The sequence below is a fragment of the Stegostoma tigrinum genome, chromosome 20 (assembly GCF_030684315.1).
Source record: "Stegostoma tigrinum isolate sSteTig4 chromosome 20, sSteTig4.hap1, whole genome shotgun sequence".
Lineage (NCBI taxonomy): Eukaryota > Metazoa > Chordata > Chondrichthyes > Orectolobiformes > Stegostomatidae > Stegostoma > Stegostoma tigrinum.
The window spans coordinates 23,196,493-23,214,471 of record NC_081373.1 but is presented as its reverse complement, the minus strand read 5'-3'; the positions used below and the strand labels follow the sequence as shown (position 1 = coordinate 23,214,471).

The 17,979-nt window shown below is 37.9% G+C and overlaps 1 protein-coding gene across 3 annotated transcripts in view; it reads left to right on the top strand.

Moving 5' to 3' along the window:
• vwa2 (von Willebrand factor A domain containing 2) overlaps positions 1-17,979 on the top strand; it is a 71,634-nt gene that overhangs the window by 15,658 nt on the left and 37,997 nt on the right. For all 3 annotated transcript variants that reach the window (XM_048551152.2, XM_059652912.1, XM_059652913.1), the window contains exons 3-4: positions 8,942-9,016; positions 11,167-11,300. In XM_048551152.2, the coding sequence (XP_048407109.1) occupies positions 8,942-9,016; positions 11,167-11,300 (209 nt within the window). The remainder of the gene's footprint in view (positions 1-8,941; positions 9,017-11,166; positions 11,301-17,979) is intronic.

The window sequence follows — 17,979 nt, the reverse complement described above, 5'->3', positions numbered from 1 at the left end:
CTGCACTGAAAGATCTCATCAGTTTCTGCGTCTGCAAGCTGGAAACTGAGATGAAGCAAAGGGCTAACTCATAGCTAGTCATTTCATTAAAAGTTATGTTAAGGTGTAAGTTATGTTGGATTTTCAAAGGTCAGACTATCTCCTTATTTCATATAGCCCAGGAAGCTAATATCTTTGTGGTATTCATAAACTGTCTTCCCAGATCTAAGTTCTATTTTTGACAAATAGAAGCCTTGTAAATTTCAGGGAACAATGCTACAGACTGTCACAAAACAAACACAAAATAACTTTTGCTTAAGACATGAAATCTTGAAAAAAGCAGTTTACATTGCTGGAAGTTGCCAGTCCTCCTCAATCCTGGGGAAAAACACTCCTGGCTTAAGAAAGGTAGATTCCCATGTCAGTTATTGTGGCCCATGGGGACGATGGTGAGGAAGACTAAGGAATTTTGGAATTTTGTGGGTACTCCAATAATGTTATCAGAGGAGTCTGTGTGCAATGGAAATCCAGGCAAACAACCCTGCACATTTCTAATGTTTCTCACTTTTTCTTTTGCTATGTTCATTACAACTAACCAAAGATCCATTGTACAATTTCATCACAAGCTTTGTTTGTGGTGCAAAGATTGCAATTTCGTCCGTGTTCTCCTCCTCTACAATTAGTTAGAATGGCTTGATCACTGTATTACCAGCAGCTAGCAACTCACTCATATCTGCTGGACCATTACTCTGTCCTTTCTCCCTCACTCTAACCGCCTACTTTATCTGCTTAACTGCTGATTAGCCATTCTCTGCAGGGCACAGATGTAGTTTTCCCATTGCTGAAGAAAAATTTATCAAGTCTGCTAGCACTAAGTTCAGATCTGATCCAGCCCACATCTAACTTGACATCCAACTTCAAGGTCAAGTCTAGTCACAGAGAATTTGTTACAGCAGTGTCTTTTGTAGTGAGTAGCATTGTATACATCTCTTGGCAGTTTCTAACGCGAAATCTTTTCAAAATAGAATTCCCCTACATCCATTTCAAGCTGCAAGTTGACCCTTCTACATCAAAACCCTTTTATGATCTGAACCCAAACATCCATACCAATGTCAGCGGGAAGAGGGTTTATGGGTAAGGCAGGTCATGGCAGGTAGTTGAACATCTGTGGGTTAGTGTAGAAGGTTTGTTGGAAAGATACATCAGCAATTTTGTTTTCATTTTTATTTTATGTTATCTTCATAGATTTTGATAAGATCCCACATGGAAGACGTACTATAGATTTAGTGTAAAATGCTCAGAAGGGACTTGAAAGGAAATTATTTTCACTGAGTGGGTGGTGAGCTTCTAATGCTTGAAAGAATGAGAAAGATAAAAACTTATAAGGCCATGGATCAAGAGCCAGAAAATGGGGTTAAACTAGCTCCTTGTTAGCTAATGAAGACATGATGGACTAAATAGCCTCCTTCCATGCTGAAAATTTCTTCTAAACTCTTTGTTAATTATAATAAATTTTGGTGACTACTCTCAAATGACTCTACCATAATTTCTTTTTACAAGTTTCACCTCCCCTTTTGAAAATGAACAACATCACCACTACTGCCTCCCCCTCCTTTGCTGATTGTCCATGCACTGAGTACATTTCTGGCTTTCATATTCCCTTGTACTGTTCTCAGTTGCACAGAAATTGAACACAGATGCCTTTGCTTACAACACCGATGATTCTCCCAAGCAAACAATTCGCACCAAGCCTTTGTCAGTGTTTTCTGTGAAATCCAAACCTCCCCCTTCATCGCAATGCTCAATCCATGTCATACCCAACATCTCCTGAATGATCCCATAATCTTAAGACTCTCTTCTATTGTCCTTACATCCTAGGATTTTTACACTTAAAGGTTATGATTTTCATTGTTGAGGTTGGCTGCACTGATGATGATACCAAGCACGGTAACGAAACATCTGTGAAACAAGAAACCAGTTCGGCAAGCCAACCAACCTCAACAACCTCAACACCCACAACCCGAGTTATAAATCTACTCCAAAACCGGAGCGGTTATGATTTTCAGGTATTGTCCTGTTTTAAATCTAAGTGCCTCCTTTCCAGGGTCCTCAAATATCAGGAAGTTTCCACCTCAGCATTACCACATCTCAAAATCCTCTTTAGAACCTCCTAGATCATCAATACCCTTAAATATTCCTACATTCTAGAATCCTTATTATTCCAATGTTATAGACTCAATACCCTCCTTAACTCTCCACATTAATGCCACTTATTTCCTTTAATCTATGAACTATGTACCTGCAGTTGGGAAGATTCTCTATTTTATGATAAATGTTTAAAAAATAAATATTAAAATTAGCAATACAATTAAAGTAATCCTCTTTTTGCCAATTTCCATGAAAATTGTACCCAATCATAGATTTTGAGCCTGAATTGGAATACTAATTAAAGTGAAATATTACCAATCATCAACATTGACATGAAAAATGTATTTTAGTATTACATTGTGCAAAACAATGCATTGTTTTCAGTGAAATTTGTGTGTTTGTAAAGGGTGTCCCCCGATTTATGAATGCCCAACTTACAAACGCTTGTAGTTATGAATGTGACCCCATACAGGGGGTCTAATTTTAAAGATCCAATGTAAGAATTTTCCTGTACTTATGTACGACTATTTCATACTGTCCTGCATTGTGTTCTGACTCGTGTACGAGTCGAACTGTGAGTGGACCCAAGCACAGAACAAGTTCAAAAGCCAGTGAGTTCAGTTTCTAAGTTATGTTGCTAAGCTTAAATAGTATCCCATGTGTTGTGTGATTTATTCGGTGATCTGTTTTCATACTTGTTTTCTGATCTGCAGACAAGTGTCGATTTGTTATATTTTGTGTAATTGAGTCCATTATTTTAGCTGGAGAAGGTTTAAATTCTTCGTCTTCCTATGTAGAAGTGGAATTATATTAAACTTGGAATTAAACCATAGAGTATCCTGTTGCCAAAGTTCTTAGGCATGATTTAATTACACTTATTTTCATCCCTTAATGAGTAGAATGCGATGCCAAACAAATTCCATAGTTATGAAGAATCATGTTACAAGATACAGACCTAATATCTTCTTGCTAGGTACAATACTGTCTTGCTGTTTTGTCTGTCTCTCACTTTCTCTGAACATATTTGACACTCATTATACTTTAAATGTTATTTAAACATAGCAACTTGGTGTACTTGTTGTGATTACTTCTTTCCAATATACAAACAAAATGGTTTTCATACTTTCATAAGAATATGTTTTCAAAGAAGAAGATTGGATCTGAAAAGGAGAGAAATGGACACTTCTAAAATGCCAAGTTGTTTTTGCAAAGTTCGTTTGGTTTCTGTATTTCAATAGATTAGATGACTGGTACAGTTTTATGCGTTTTCATGGTGTTCTGGTCATTAATTAGAGTTGTAAGATTCCTTGCCATAGCCGTAGCTGTTTCTGAGACTGCTCTGTGTACACAACAGTGGTAGAATATAGTATGTATATTTTTCCATAATGGGTCATTTTCAGCCATTGCCTGGGTAATAATATGGCAAGTGGATCACCTACTCCTCATAGAACTCGTGTATCATCTTAATCTCATTGATTTGTGAAAAATCTGTCAGTCACCAATCGATGAGTCTGCTGAGAGAGGGACTATCTTCAAGTTAAATTTGCTAATCTCCAAGAACTGGTACCCTGAAAACCTATTGTAACTGGTATCCAAAAGTTTTACTGTAACTGAAAACTTAGATGTTTCTTCAAAGACTCTGATTAGGGTCAGATTAAGATATAAATGTTATGGCAAGCTTGATCCAAAACAGATTTAAAAGCGAGCACAAGTCATTATGTGAAAAGAACTAGATTGTTTCTTGTCTTTTACATCAGTGTTGCTTAGTATACTGCCACTCTTCCTATAATGTTACTTTTTCTCAGGTAGAGAGATGGTTGAAATGATCTATGGCTGTCTTCCTCTCCTCCTTGCAGCTTGAAGTGAGTTCAATACAGCCAATTGTTGCAGTGAGAAGTGACAAATGTGACAAAAAAAAGTTCCAAAGAATTCTCTGTTCAGTATTTATAATATTCAGCCAACACAAAAATTATTTGTTCTAAGTGTGATTGTACTGAGATTGTCCATTAGGGAAGCATCTTTTGAATATAAAAGTCAATCGCTGTAATTTTAAATTGCTGTCTAACTGCTGCTAGTATTAATGTGTTTATTTGGAAACAGGTTTGCAGGTGTTAACAAGACTGCTCTTGATGATTTTAGCTTTGCAGCAGCTGGTTCTGGTTTCTGTGTCTTGTCCAAAAATGATTTGCCTTTGCAAGTTATAATTGAGGGAGCAGCTGTTCTGTTTCTAAATCCAGACACCCTCCATCTGTGCTTATAGGTTACAAACAGCATCTTGAGAGATAAGAAAGCTTGTAGTGTAGGGCTTTGTGTGCTAATTTCTCAACCTGCATGTGGTCACAGCTAATCCAACATGAAGCATAATTTTCAAATCTGGTCCTATGTCAGCTGTATGGTGTGGGATGCTGATAGCCCAGGAATGGAAAACTGTTGCCGATGTGGATTATCCTTACAATGAGCCACTCATGGAGCTAGACACATGTTTCTGTCAAAGGTAAAATTAAAGGCTATAACTTGTTAAAAGTGGAGTCTGTGAATAGTATGGTATTTCATGCTAATGTGACAGATAGACAGTTTGACATACTGGGATTTATGAGGCACCTTTCACAACTTAAGTTTGTCTTAAAATTGCTTTAAAGCCAATAAAATACTATTGAAGTGTAATTTAAAAAGTCTTGCATTTATATAGCAATTTTCAGATCAGAATCATCATATGTCTCAAAATGCTTTACAGCCTATAAGAATTTTTTCAAGTGTAGCCAATCTAATAAATTAGGAAGGTAGGCAACCAGTATGAACACAGCAAACTCCTTCAATCTGCATTGATTTAGATAATCCTCTTTGGGATATTGATTGAGGGATAGTATTGTCCTCTTCTTTGAATTATGTCTATCCAAGTAGGCAGATTGGGCTTTATTTTAACATCTTATCCAAGAAGAAATACTTTCTCAGCACTACACTGGGATGTCACTTTTAATTTTTATACTCAAACCCTGAGTGGGACATGAAGCAGATGAGAGTGCTACTAAAGGGCTTGTTCTGTGCTGTATTGTTCTAACAGAGCCACAGCTGGCATTCACTGATGGTTCTGAGATCTCATTCCAAGCCCTGCTTACATTAATCCAAAAACAAAGTTGCTGGAAAAGCTCAGCCAGTCTGGCAGCATCTGTGAAGGGAAAAACAGAGTTAACATTTCAGGTCCGGTGACCCTTTGTCAGTTCTGAGGAAGGGTCACTGGACCTGAAACATTACCTTTGTTTCTTCCTTCACAGATGCTGCCACACCTGCAGAGCTTTTCCAGCAACTATTTTTTGTCCTTGATTTGCAGCATCTGTAGTTCTTTCGGTTTTTATTTTAATCCAAGTCGGCAGAATAACTGGAGTGTGAATTTCTGTGCTGCTGCTGAGCACTCAGAATTATACAGTCCTAGAATGGTTACAACACACAAGAAGGTTACTTGCCCTGTCTTTCTGCATTGGTTTTATGCAATTTAGCAAGTCTCACCCCTCAGCCATGTGGTCTCACTTCAAGTGTTATCTAAATCTCTTCTGAAAACCACACTTGAATACGTCTCCACTACCTCTTCAGGTTGTGCATCCCACGTCCTAAACTCCTGCTCTTAAAAAAGTAAAATGTGTTAAAATATGCTTACTTTCATTTTACATTTGGTACTTTTGTCAAGTACCTCACTGGATCCCAATGTTTTCACCATTTCTTCTGTAACTTGCTGACAGACTCGGGGGAGGGTTTAAAGTGAACAATTGCTAACTGAGCACAGCAGCTCAACTGCTGTAGGATAATACTCATTGCCTTTAAAGCACAAAATCTCATATTTTAACCCATTAACAAACTGTCCTGCCACCTTCAATGATTTGAGCATTTTTACCTCCATGCCCCTCTGTTCCTGTACCCTGTATAAAACTGTACATTTCACCTGCTGCATCTATGGTTCTCGTCTTCACAGTTCACAGTCTCGGTACAGGTTATGTGTCATATGCAAATATTGACAACACAACAGTGTAAGCTATCAATATGTAGAAAAGTAGTGTTCCTTGCACCAATCCTCAGGACTTTCAAAAAAGCAGGTGTTTAGCACGTGGAATTCACAGCCTGAGTGGGTCAGAGACAGATTCAGTTGTGGTTTTCAGAAGGAAATTGAATGGACACCAAAAACAGAAGATTTTCAGGGCTGTAGCAAAAGGGTGAGGAGTGGGACTTGCTTGCCTACCATAACCTGTACCTTCAGCAGCCTGAAAAACAACTATTTGCTATCGTTTGATCAGAGATAATGGGAACTGCAGATGCTGGAGAGCTACTGCTTGGCCTGCTGTGTTCCTCCAGCTCCACACTGTTATTTGCTATCATTTGTTCCTGTAACTCAGCTGACTTTATATCCATGTTGCCATGTTTCATTTTGCAGCCTTTAACTTTGCAGAAAAGTAATGATTGTGCAATTCTTCATGAAGCATTGTTGCCAATAATGACACATTTTAAACACAAGTTCCATATATATCCTTATTTTTCATCATGGGGAGAAATAGTCTCGACAGTCATGTCTAATCTTCAAAGCTATTTGATCTTGTCATTGCTCTGGAATTCAAAAGTGTGAATGCTAGAATGCACTGGATACCTATGTAAAAAGGAAAATTAATGTTTACCAACATGAGGGTGCATACATGAGGATCAATGGTCGTCACAACATTGTGGGCTGAAGGGCCTGTTCTGTGCTGTACTGTTCTGTGTTCTATGTTCTATGTTCTATTATACTGCAGAAAAGAATTATGATCATAGTGCCTTCAGGCATGCAAATGTTTACGTTATAACTGCATACTTCACTGCAAGATTCTGCTGTAGTTTTGTATTATGAAGTATTAAATTCCTTTTGGTAGATCTTCCACCCATGGAGTTTATGGCCTTGTGACTTGTTTGTAACAGTGTGCTGTAATTTTGTGAATACAGGAGAGGTTCTTAAAATTGCCAAAAATGTAATTTGAAGGAGTAAACACTCAGTTAAGTACCATATTGAATATTAACTGCAAGGATGTGCAGTATATTGTATCTGCAACACATTATGGCAGAATTAGGATCCAAACCTGTAATCTCTCCCACGTATGAGTGCCTAACATGTGCTGTGTTTTGGGGAAATATCATATGTCAGATCATTCTGAATGCATCTCCTCTTGGGCTGGTTTCATAACAGACATAGAACATAGAACATAGAACATAGAACAGTACAGCACAGGACAGGCCCTTCAGCCCACGATGTTGTGCCGACCATTGATCCTCATGTATGCACCCTCAAATTTCTGTGACCATATGCATGTCCAGCAGTCTCTTAAATGTCCCCAGTGACCTTGCTTCCACAACTGCTGCTGGCAACACATTCCATGCTCTCACAACTCTCTGTGTAAAGAACCCGCCTCTGACATCCTCTCTATACTTTCCTCCAACCAGCTTAAAACTATGACCCCTCATGTTAGCCTTTTCTGCCCTGGGAAATAGTCTCTGGCTATCAACTCTATCTATGCCTCTCATTATCTTGTATACCTCAATTAGGTCCCCACTCCTCCTCTTTTTCTCCAATGAAAAGAGTCCGAGCTCAGTCAACCTCTCTTCATAAGATAAGCCCTCCAGTCCAGGCAGCATCCTGGTAAACCTCCTCTGAACCCTCTCCAAAGCATCCACGTCTTTCCTATAATAGGGCGACCAGAACTGGACGCAGTATTCCAAGTGCGGTCTAACCAAAGTTTCATAGAGCTGCAACAAGATCTCACGACTCTTAAACTCAATCCCCCTGCTAATGAAAGCCAAAACACCATATGCTTTCTTAACAACCCTGTCCACTTGAGTGGCCATTTTACGGGATCTATGTATCTGCACACCAAGATCCCTCTGTTCCTCCACACTGCCAAGAATCCTATCCTTAATCCTGTACTCAGCTTTCAAATTCGACCTTCCAAAATGCATCACCTCGCATTTATCCAGGTTGAACTCTGCCAACTCTGCATCCTGTCAATGTCCTGCTGCAGCCTACAACAGCCCTCTACACTGTCAACAACACCTCCAACCTTCGTGTCGTCTGCAAACTTGCTGACCCATCCTTCAATCCCCTCATCCAAGTCCTTAATAAAAATTACAAACAGTAGAGGCCCAAGGACAGAGCCCTGTGGAACCCCACTCACCACTGACTTCCAGGCAGAATATTTTCCTTCTACTACCACTTCTGTTGGCCAGCCAATTCTGTATCCAGACAGCTAAGTTCCCCTGTATCCCATTCCTCCTGACCTTCTGAATGAGCCTACCATCTGCTGAAATTTGCTTTCCTGGACTTTGCGTTTGATTTTGTGGCACACAGTTGGGCAAAAATAACTTGAAGTGAGATAAGGAAAGAAAGTCTTGCATTTATATAGTATCTTTTCTCAAACTCAAGACATCTCAAGACACTTGACAAAAAGTGAAGGGCTTTTGAGTGATAGTTACCTGCTATCAAGAGAAAATAGTAATTGGACAGTTATAGACAGCTAGCTGAGAGCAGTTTGTGGAAGACCTGAACAGCAAACAATAAAACCACAATCAGCTATAGTGTCAAACCTCTATCGACATCTGCCTCCCCCTTTTGTCTTGCTGAATGTAATACATTTTAAAAAATGTATTCCATTTTGATTGCCTCACCTAGACTATTAAATCCAAAGAAATCCCTAAGTTGAGTAGATAGTCCTACCTTTTTATTTTCATTATATTTTGCATGAAAATAAATGAGATCAATTGCTATGTTGCAAAGTTTTAACCCTGGATTTTTTTTTCTACTTCATAGTCTTGTCGTACTTTTGCTTGCAAAAGCTTGATGCTGATCATGAAACAATTGTGAAGATTTCCAGTGCAGGACAATGTAGGTGACTTTATTCCTGGATCTAAGACAACTTTTCAAGGATTTGGCATTTGGAAATTTGCAAAATTCTCAAAATCGCAAGTAGAATTCTGTGCACAATTACAAAGAGCAAGTAGAAACTGTGTTACACATCCTTAGGCTTTCTGAAGACAGTCTCATGACAAGTGGTCTTCAAGTTAAACATTAGTTTGATTCATATTATAGTCGTGAATCCTAATTATGCATTTGACACATCAAAACAGATCCTAATTCTACTATTGGGATAAATATGTGTCCAAGACTGAAAAACTTACAATACTTCATTGGTGACATCTGATTGTGTAGAATTAAGTCTGAGAAGCTGATGTATATATTTCATTTAATAACAGATTTACTTTATTTAAATAAGAAGATTATGTTGATTTTTCTCCCTTTAGTTTTATATCTCTCACCAATTTTTACTTGTAAATCCAAACTGCTCATTATTACCTTTGCTTCCGTTCACTTGCGATAATAGCTTTATTTAATATTACTTGCTGAAAAAATATATTATTGTTTAGTGTTTTAAAAAATTCCACTGATGAAGATACACAAATAATTGTATGTCAAAGTAATTCCAAGCTTAATGTGCATGCTATTATTAATGTACAAATCATCTAGGTCTCGTGGAAATACCCTCTACTTGGCAGGAGTTTCAATAAATTGTTGTATTTGTGCATTAACGATCACTTTAAACACGCTGTAGAAAGTTAGGGCTGGTACTTGACAGGCATACTTACACAGACTTACAACTGGTACGAATGAGCATATTCATATTAATAATGATACATGTCCCTGCAATGCCATTCCCCCATTTGCTCTGTTTCTTTCTCAAGTCTTACATCTCATTAGGTTAAAAAGATAGACTGTTGGACTTGTATTTCAACAAGGAATCAGATGTCTAGTGCCCTCAGCGTGTCACCATCAGATCACATTTACAGCAACCTGCTGCATGGATCAATTTTGACCTGCATGGTGAGGCAAAAAGTCTACCCTCTTAGGGGCATGCTGCACAATGCCTTGCTTCAGCAAATTCTAGGCCAATATAAGTGACAATGGAGAGGAACATTTAAATCCATTACCATTATAGAAAATGGCTATCTGGGTTCACTAGCTGAGTCAGGGCAGCGACTGGATAATAAGAAATAACACAGATGCCAATTGTTTCCTTAGGTAATCCAGTGTATTTGATCACCCAACCATTTTGATTGGAAGAAAATGCAATGACATTGACCCTTAGTGAAAAGAAATGGGGAGAAGGAAAAATAGGCTCTCTTTCCCACTCAGTAAAATATGGTACCTTAAGCTGTGTTTATATTTTAATCCTTTGTCAAAACTACTTAGCTCCATGCATAACCATCAGTTTTAGCTTGAAAGAGTCATGTAAAAAAAACTATGTGCTGACAGAGAATTCAGCCAATGGGCCATGTTGATGGCATACACAACTCCCATGGGTGGTGCTGTATTGGTACTATTCCCCCATCCCTGAGGTTTGAGGTTTCAAATGCTCTACATGTGCAAATGATGTAGATGAAAGTTCATTTTAACAATTCTGAAAGAAATAGCTACAAGTATCAACACAAAGCATGGGAGGATCAAAGGCAACTAAAGATTGAGAGTTTGCTGTCATTTTTTAAATGACATTTTAGATTTGGTGAAAAAAAACTGCGCACTTGTAAGTATGCTGCTCTCCTTTAAAATCTCTGACTTCTGTGACATCCTCATTTGCTATTGCACAGTAGGGAGGCTATACAGGCTTCACCCTGACCCTGGTCAGTTTCTGTTGCAGCAGTACAATATTTCGGGGTAACTTGCCTTTTGATTATTTTGTTGTTTCTCCATGGGGAAATGCCCATTGGCAACATGGTTAAGATATAAAAACCACACTCAGGTGTTGGAATTTTCATCCAATCTCCTGCTAGTACATGACGCAATGCATTGGAATCTGAGTGCACCACTTCCTTAAATGTTTGAATTTAAAGGTCATGTTATTAGAACTATTCAAAAGAAAATATTGCTGGAAATATATACTGCCCGTTACTGTTTTGGTAGGTGTGTAAGTAACTTCAGTAATTTCAGATTATATCAAAATAATGTCAGTTGTGAACTATCTAAGTCAATTTCTTTCACAGTGATGCAATGCTCTGCTGCTATTGATTTGCTATTCCTGCTGGATGGGTCATACAGTATTGGCAAAGGCAGCTTCGAAAGATCCAAACATGTTGCATTCAAACTTTGTGATGCACTTGATATAAATCCTGACAGGGTAAGTTCAAAGGCTTTCTTTATCACTACAGGTTGTAACCACCTAACACAGAATTTTCATGTTGCGTGTGTAAAATATGTTAGTGTGAAATAACCTCAGGTCATCCAGGACTGGACTTTTGAATGAACGATAAACAGGCCCATCTATGATTACTTGATCTATTTTCCAGTGCTGACTGTAAAACCAAATTCGTACATTGAAATGATAATCCACTGTTTAGTAAAAGCTGTCAAAAACAAACAAGCTTCAAAATTCTGATGGAATAGCGTTAGAATGATTAAAGTATTGGTTGGTAACACAATGCTCTAATTAAAACAAAATTGTGATTGAATATGGCTGTATCATTGTTAACAACCTGGAAGCAGGCCATTCAGTGCAACTGATCTATGTTGGTGCTTCAGCACTACATGACTTTCTTCTCACCTTACTTCAGCTCATCTTAACGACAAACCATTCCTCTATTACACAGATACTTATCCAGCTTTCTCTTAAATGAATCCACACTATTCACCTTTACCAAACTGAGTAAATTCCACAATTCTAACCTAAGTGATGATGTTGCTCCTGGATTTCTTAACTGTTTTATTGGTGACTATCTTATATTTTTGTTCCTTAATTTTGCCACGGAAACATTCTCTACATCCGCACGATTGAACCCTTTCATAATTGAGATGCCATTATCATTGACCTCTCTTTTCTAGGGTAAAGAACATCAACTTGTTCAGAATTTCTGGACAGTAGTTGTTATAGTGACTTGGGCACAACTAGGGCACTATTTGTCCAAGAAGGGATTTTTTTAGTTTCAAGTATGAATATGTCTGCGGAATATCATGTTCGATGTCAGAAGGGCATGTTGTCCAAGTTAGTTATTTTAACCAGGGAGAAAGTGCTGGAGTTGCTGAAGTGAAAGGGGACTTGGTTTGTTGCTGAGCTCTTTTGAAAGTAGATGGGATAGCCATTTATTGATATCCATATCAGTTTGAGACAATGGGAGGAGAAATCCACATTTGAAATTTAGTTAGAACAGGCAAAAAAGACAAGGAAGTGGCTAGTGCTGATAATAAGTATATGAATGAAAGTGAATCTTAGAGTTTAAGAGCAAGACAGAATCTGTTTGGATAGAGCTAAGATACAACCAAGAACAAGCCAAGAAAAAGATTATTCACTTAAAAGTTGGCGGGAATCTGAAATTCACTGCCTGTAAGGGTGGAGAAGCAAAAACCCTCATAATAATTTAGAAGCATTTAGATGTACCCTTGTGATGCCAAGACATACAAGGTATGGGCCATCTGCCGGGAAGCGGGGTTCGAATAGTTTGATAGTTGTTTCTGACTGCTGTACGCTTGATGGACCGAAGGGTATATTTCTGTGCTGTTGGTCTCTGTGATTCAAATTGTAATTTAAAGCAGTTGGCAACACCTACAGGATATTGTGAATGAGAGATGCCATAGACAGACTGGGCACATATTTTGCCTCCTGGATGTATGCCCTGCCAGAATGCAAATTAAATAGAAACCAGTAGATTGGAAGGAAGACAGGAATGGTCATTAAGGTACATTTGAGGAAAATGTAAAAGAGTGGACACTACTTGGGCTCGAGGGAAAGAGATTGAAATGGACTGGAGCCAGTGTGATGTCTTGCTACCCATTGTCCTGCACTGTCCTGGGGAAACTTAAGTCTAAGTCCTTTGGATTCTACAGTTGTTTAAATGTTAAGCTTTAAAATAAGATACAACAATAAAAAGGAAAAAGGTTGGAATCAGTACTCAATGTAAAAGTAAGAAAATACCATCTATTTACACTCTGCAATAAAGTTGGTTCAAATATACGTTTCTAAATATAAAAAAATTGCCCATGGCATTACTTGGCACCAATTGATAGATCTAAGCTCCTAGATTTTTTTTTGTTGAACTTTATCCATGGGTCCAGCAGCAAACAAATTTTTGCATCAAAACTGATCAATAATTGGGTGAAGCAAAAGTGGTGGCCTTTCATTAGGACATGACCAATACAGCTGGGGACATCAGTGACGGCAGGAAAAGCAGGCTGCTGTTTGAAAAGAAAACAAAGATTGTTCAATGTTGTCTTTGGCACTGAACATACCATGGGTACAGAGAAAGATTGGAGTAAAATACAGAGCTGTAGAGAACCACAGCACAGAAAAATACCCTTTGGCCCATTGCATCTGCACCAGTTGAAAACAACCACCCCGAACTGTGGCTGCTCATTACCTATTGCTCCTCTGGCTGCACATTCATGTAAATAAAATACAATATAAGTGATACGCTGCTACTCCATGGTTGTCCCTTTGTAAGCAATTTACCTGTTATACACAATAGAAGGCAAATCTCAGCTGCTAGTTGGAAAGCAGATTTAATATAATAGTACATTTCAATTTGCAGCTTCCTCTCTGAAATGTTAGTATTTGCACTCAGAATCTCTTTGTTAAGTACTTTAATGAGGTAAAAGTGACTGATTGAAGCTGATTAAAGACTAATTGTGCCTGAAATCAGAATAGCCTTATAAAATGAATAACAAGATGTGCTGATTAAAACCAAATGAAATCAACTGAGCTTTTCGGTTGATGTGTGCAGTATTAGGACTTATTGAATTACTCTAAATATTTGGTCTATTTATTAAGTTATAAGTTAAGTCTTTGTAACTAACTCCTTTAAAAACTGCAATTAGTTGGGGTTATTTGCTCAATATAGGTGGCTACCATGCCAGTTATGAGCAATACAAGGGGTTGAAATTAAGTTTTTTGGAGCTCGGTGATCATGCCCCTACCTCTTGATGAGAATACTCCCCAGGGATGTCAAAACTTGTCTGAGCAAGTTGATTAAAATAACTAACATTTGGAAATTGGGCACCGTGGTGCCTGTGTAGCTCCAATAGTGAGGCACGAGACCCTTAATCTCAGGGTCGTTGGTTTGTGCTTCAGACCGGGTGCTGCGGAAAAAGGGGCAGTTTTGTAAGAATTGGAAATTGGATGTTTGGTATTGTAGTTGCCCCTCTGCGCTGCACAAACACACCAGCCAAGAATGATCTTTGAACTCCAAAATCACACTGCTAGATCAAGAATAAATCCACTCTCAGGTTTCATGAACTGGTTAAAAAAAAATCACAATTGGGAAGGACTCAACAACAATTTAAACTAGACTTAAAAATATGAGTCATCATTTTGTTTGTAACCTGTTGCTGAGATCAGATTTGTTTTTGTTCTTCTGATTAACTTTTCTCTTAGAGAACTTTCAATTAGTGATGCAAAATCGATAAGTAAGATTGCAGTATTTCTCATATTCTGTCCTCCTGATATTTGCACGCTCTTACACTACAGAATAATAAATGGAAAACTCTGGCACAGAAGTTATCACATTTAAGGATATTTAATAACATTCCACAGGGAGGAATTGGAAATAACTCATTTTAGTGTTTTTCTGCAAAGTGATTCACAAAGAGTTTAAAAAGATACTTAGGTGAGACGCTAATGTACTAAAAAGAAACTATTTTCCCAGAGACTGATTAATAATCAAGGTTACACGACAACAGGTTATACTCCACCAGGTTTATTTGAAATCACAAGCTATTGAAGCACTGCTCTTTCATCAGGTGAAGACTGTGATCCGCACCTGAATTCTTTGCATTTTATCAGTGTTAAAGTGGAACTACTATAAATATCAGAAGATAGTTACAGTTTACAGTTACAGGCATGTGCACACTGATCCTGAGTAGCTCCATACCCAGGTTTACCATAGATGAACTTCTTAAGTTCAACTGTGCGATTCTTTCCCTTAAGTAGTCTTGTGTTTTTAGTTTAATGGGAGTGAAACACATTACCCATTGGCCATCCCTCAAATCAACGTCACTATAAAATATGGAGTTTATGGCCATTAGCATGTTGCTATTTGTGGGAGTCTGGTTTATGCAAGCTGACTACAGTGTTTCCTGCATTGCAACAGTGCTATACTACAAAAGTACTTCATTGGCTACACCTGCACGTTAGGAAGTCCTGAGTGTGTGAAAGTCACTATGTAAATACTTGCCTTTTTTTCACTCAATACCTTCATATTACCAGATATATAACAGTACAATTCCCTAATTATTTGATAAAATATTTGTCTCTTTCATTTGAAAGCTTCTTCATTCTTACTGGAAGTACACTGATCAAGCATTTAATGAGACAACACCTGATGCATAACAATAAGCTTTTCACTCTTAGAAAATTATACAGGACTACCCAATGCTTACAGCTTGTTTACACATGACAGCATAAAGTGTTGAATACACCACATTAGCCGACATCAGTGAGTCATCTTGCTGAATTTACATCCATTACTTATAAGCTCTTTGCATCAATAAAAGTTCTCACAGTTATCCATTAGCAAACCTAACTGGTCTTCCAGAAATCCAGTTTCAAAAACCTTACCTCCCTCTTGATACGTCCAGTGTCACATACTGGAAGGGGTCAAAAGAGCTTCCAATAGAAAAAAAAACAGAATAAAAGCAACTTGTCAATTTAGCTGGATAGTTTAAAAGATTTCATCTCTAAACTGTGGAGAAGACTAATACAAAAGAAGAGTCGTTTTGCTGCCAGGCAACTGACATAAATATGTAAAATGTCAAAAATACCCATTGGACAATGCAAAAAGTTAGTTCTTCTCCCTTCGCAACTGCTGCCCAATCCACTGAGTATTTCCTGTAGCTTCTGTTTTTATTTTGGATTTTCTTTTCATATTGGACTTTCCATCTAAGGATCTTAAGTATTTTAACTAACCGGATAAGTTACAAATTGATTATTAAGTATGAGGTGGAGGTGCCAGTGTTGGACTGGGGTGGACAAAGTCAGAAGTCACATGACACCAGGTTATAGCGCAACAGGTTTATTTGAAATCACAAGCTTTCAATTGCTCCCTATTGACACAAAGAGCTTACAAGTATTGGATGGAAGTTCAGCAAGATGACTCGCCGATGTACGGTAGTTTGGTGTATCCAACATTTTATATTGTCATCTCTGTGTTAATAGAGTGTAATCCTGTATAATTTTCTAACTTGTTATGCATCAGTTGTTGTCTCATCAAATGCTTGATCAGTGTACTTCCAGTAAGAATGAAGCAACTTTCAAATGAAAGAGACAAGTATTTTATCAAATCATTAGGGAATTGTACTGTTATATATCTGGTAACATTACATAATTTAGGTGTACAAAGTAATGAGAGGCATGGATAGAGTCGATAGCCAGAGACTTTTCCCCAGGGCAGGATTGACTGCCACAAGGGGTCATAGTTTTAAGGTGTTAGGAGGAAGGTATAGAGGAGACGTCAGAGGGAGGTTCTTCACCCAGGGCGTTGTGAGCGCATGGAATAGTTTACCAGTGGTAGTCGTGGAAGCGGAGCCATTAGTGACATTTAAGTGACTGCTGGACATGCACATGGACAGCAGTGAATTGAGGGGAATGTAGGTTAGGTTATTTTATTTTTGGATTCGGATTATTCCACGGCACAACATCGTGGGCCAAAGGGCCTGTACTGTGCTGTACTTCTCTATGTTCTATATTAGGGAATTGTACTGTTTCATATCTGGTAACATGAAGGTATTGAGTGAAAAGAGAAACAAGCATTTACATAGTGACTTCTGCAAACTCAGGACTTCCTAACGTGCAGGTGTAGCCAATGAAGTACTTTTGTAGTATAGCACTGTTGCAGTGCTGGAAACACTGTAGTCAACTTGCATAAACCAGACTCCCACAAATAGCAATATGCTAATGGCCATAAACTCCATATTTTATAGTGACGTTGATTTGAGGGATGACCAATGGGTAATGTGTTTCACTCCCATTAAACTAAAAACACAAGACTACTTAAGGGAAGGAATCGCACAGTTGAACTTAAGAAGTTCATCTATGGTAAACCTGGGTATGGAGCTACTCAGGATCAGTGTGCACATGCCTGTAACTGTGAACTGTAATTATCTTCTAATATGCATTGTAGTTCCACTTTAACACTGGTAAAATTAGCAGAAAATTCAGGTATGGGTCATAGTCTTCATGGTCTTTCATAAAAATAAGTTATAGAAACAAAGAGGTCAGTTGGGAAAAGTGCTGAATGTTATTTGTAAATAACGTTGAAATCAGGTCTTTTAATAAGCTGAAGTTAAATAGAAATGCTGGGTTTTAAGAGCTGCATCAGAATATTAACTTGTAATCCTTTCATAATGGTATCAAACAGATCATTCTGCACTCAGTAAGGTTACACTGTAAAGGTTAGGTTTGGAATTCTGAAGAAAGGTAGTAGGTGTTTCTGAGGATGTTTCACTCTTTGGGACATCATAAATTTTTATTCGAAAATTGCAGCCTTGCACTTCTCCAAACAAATTATTGTAGTCGTCCAAAAAATATTTTGTTCCAGTAACCTTAATCTAATGTAATCATTTAAAGCTAGTCAAATAAACCATCAGTGTGCTGCTGGATACAGTTATAACATTTTTGGCTACACTGAACCTTATAATGCCAGGAATTAGTTGCTAAACATTTTCTTAGTCTAAGGATGGTGCAGGAGTTCCTTATATCAGATTTTGCACCAAAATCAATTTAATGGTAGAAGGAAAAACAAATGACGTGTAAAAATCCAGGATTAGAGCAAAAATAATCTTGGTGAAGAAAGCATGTTTTAATTTCAGAGATA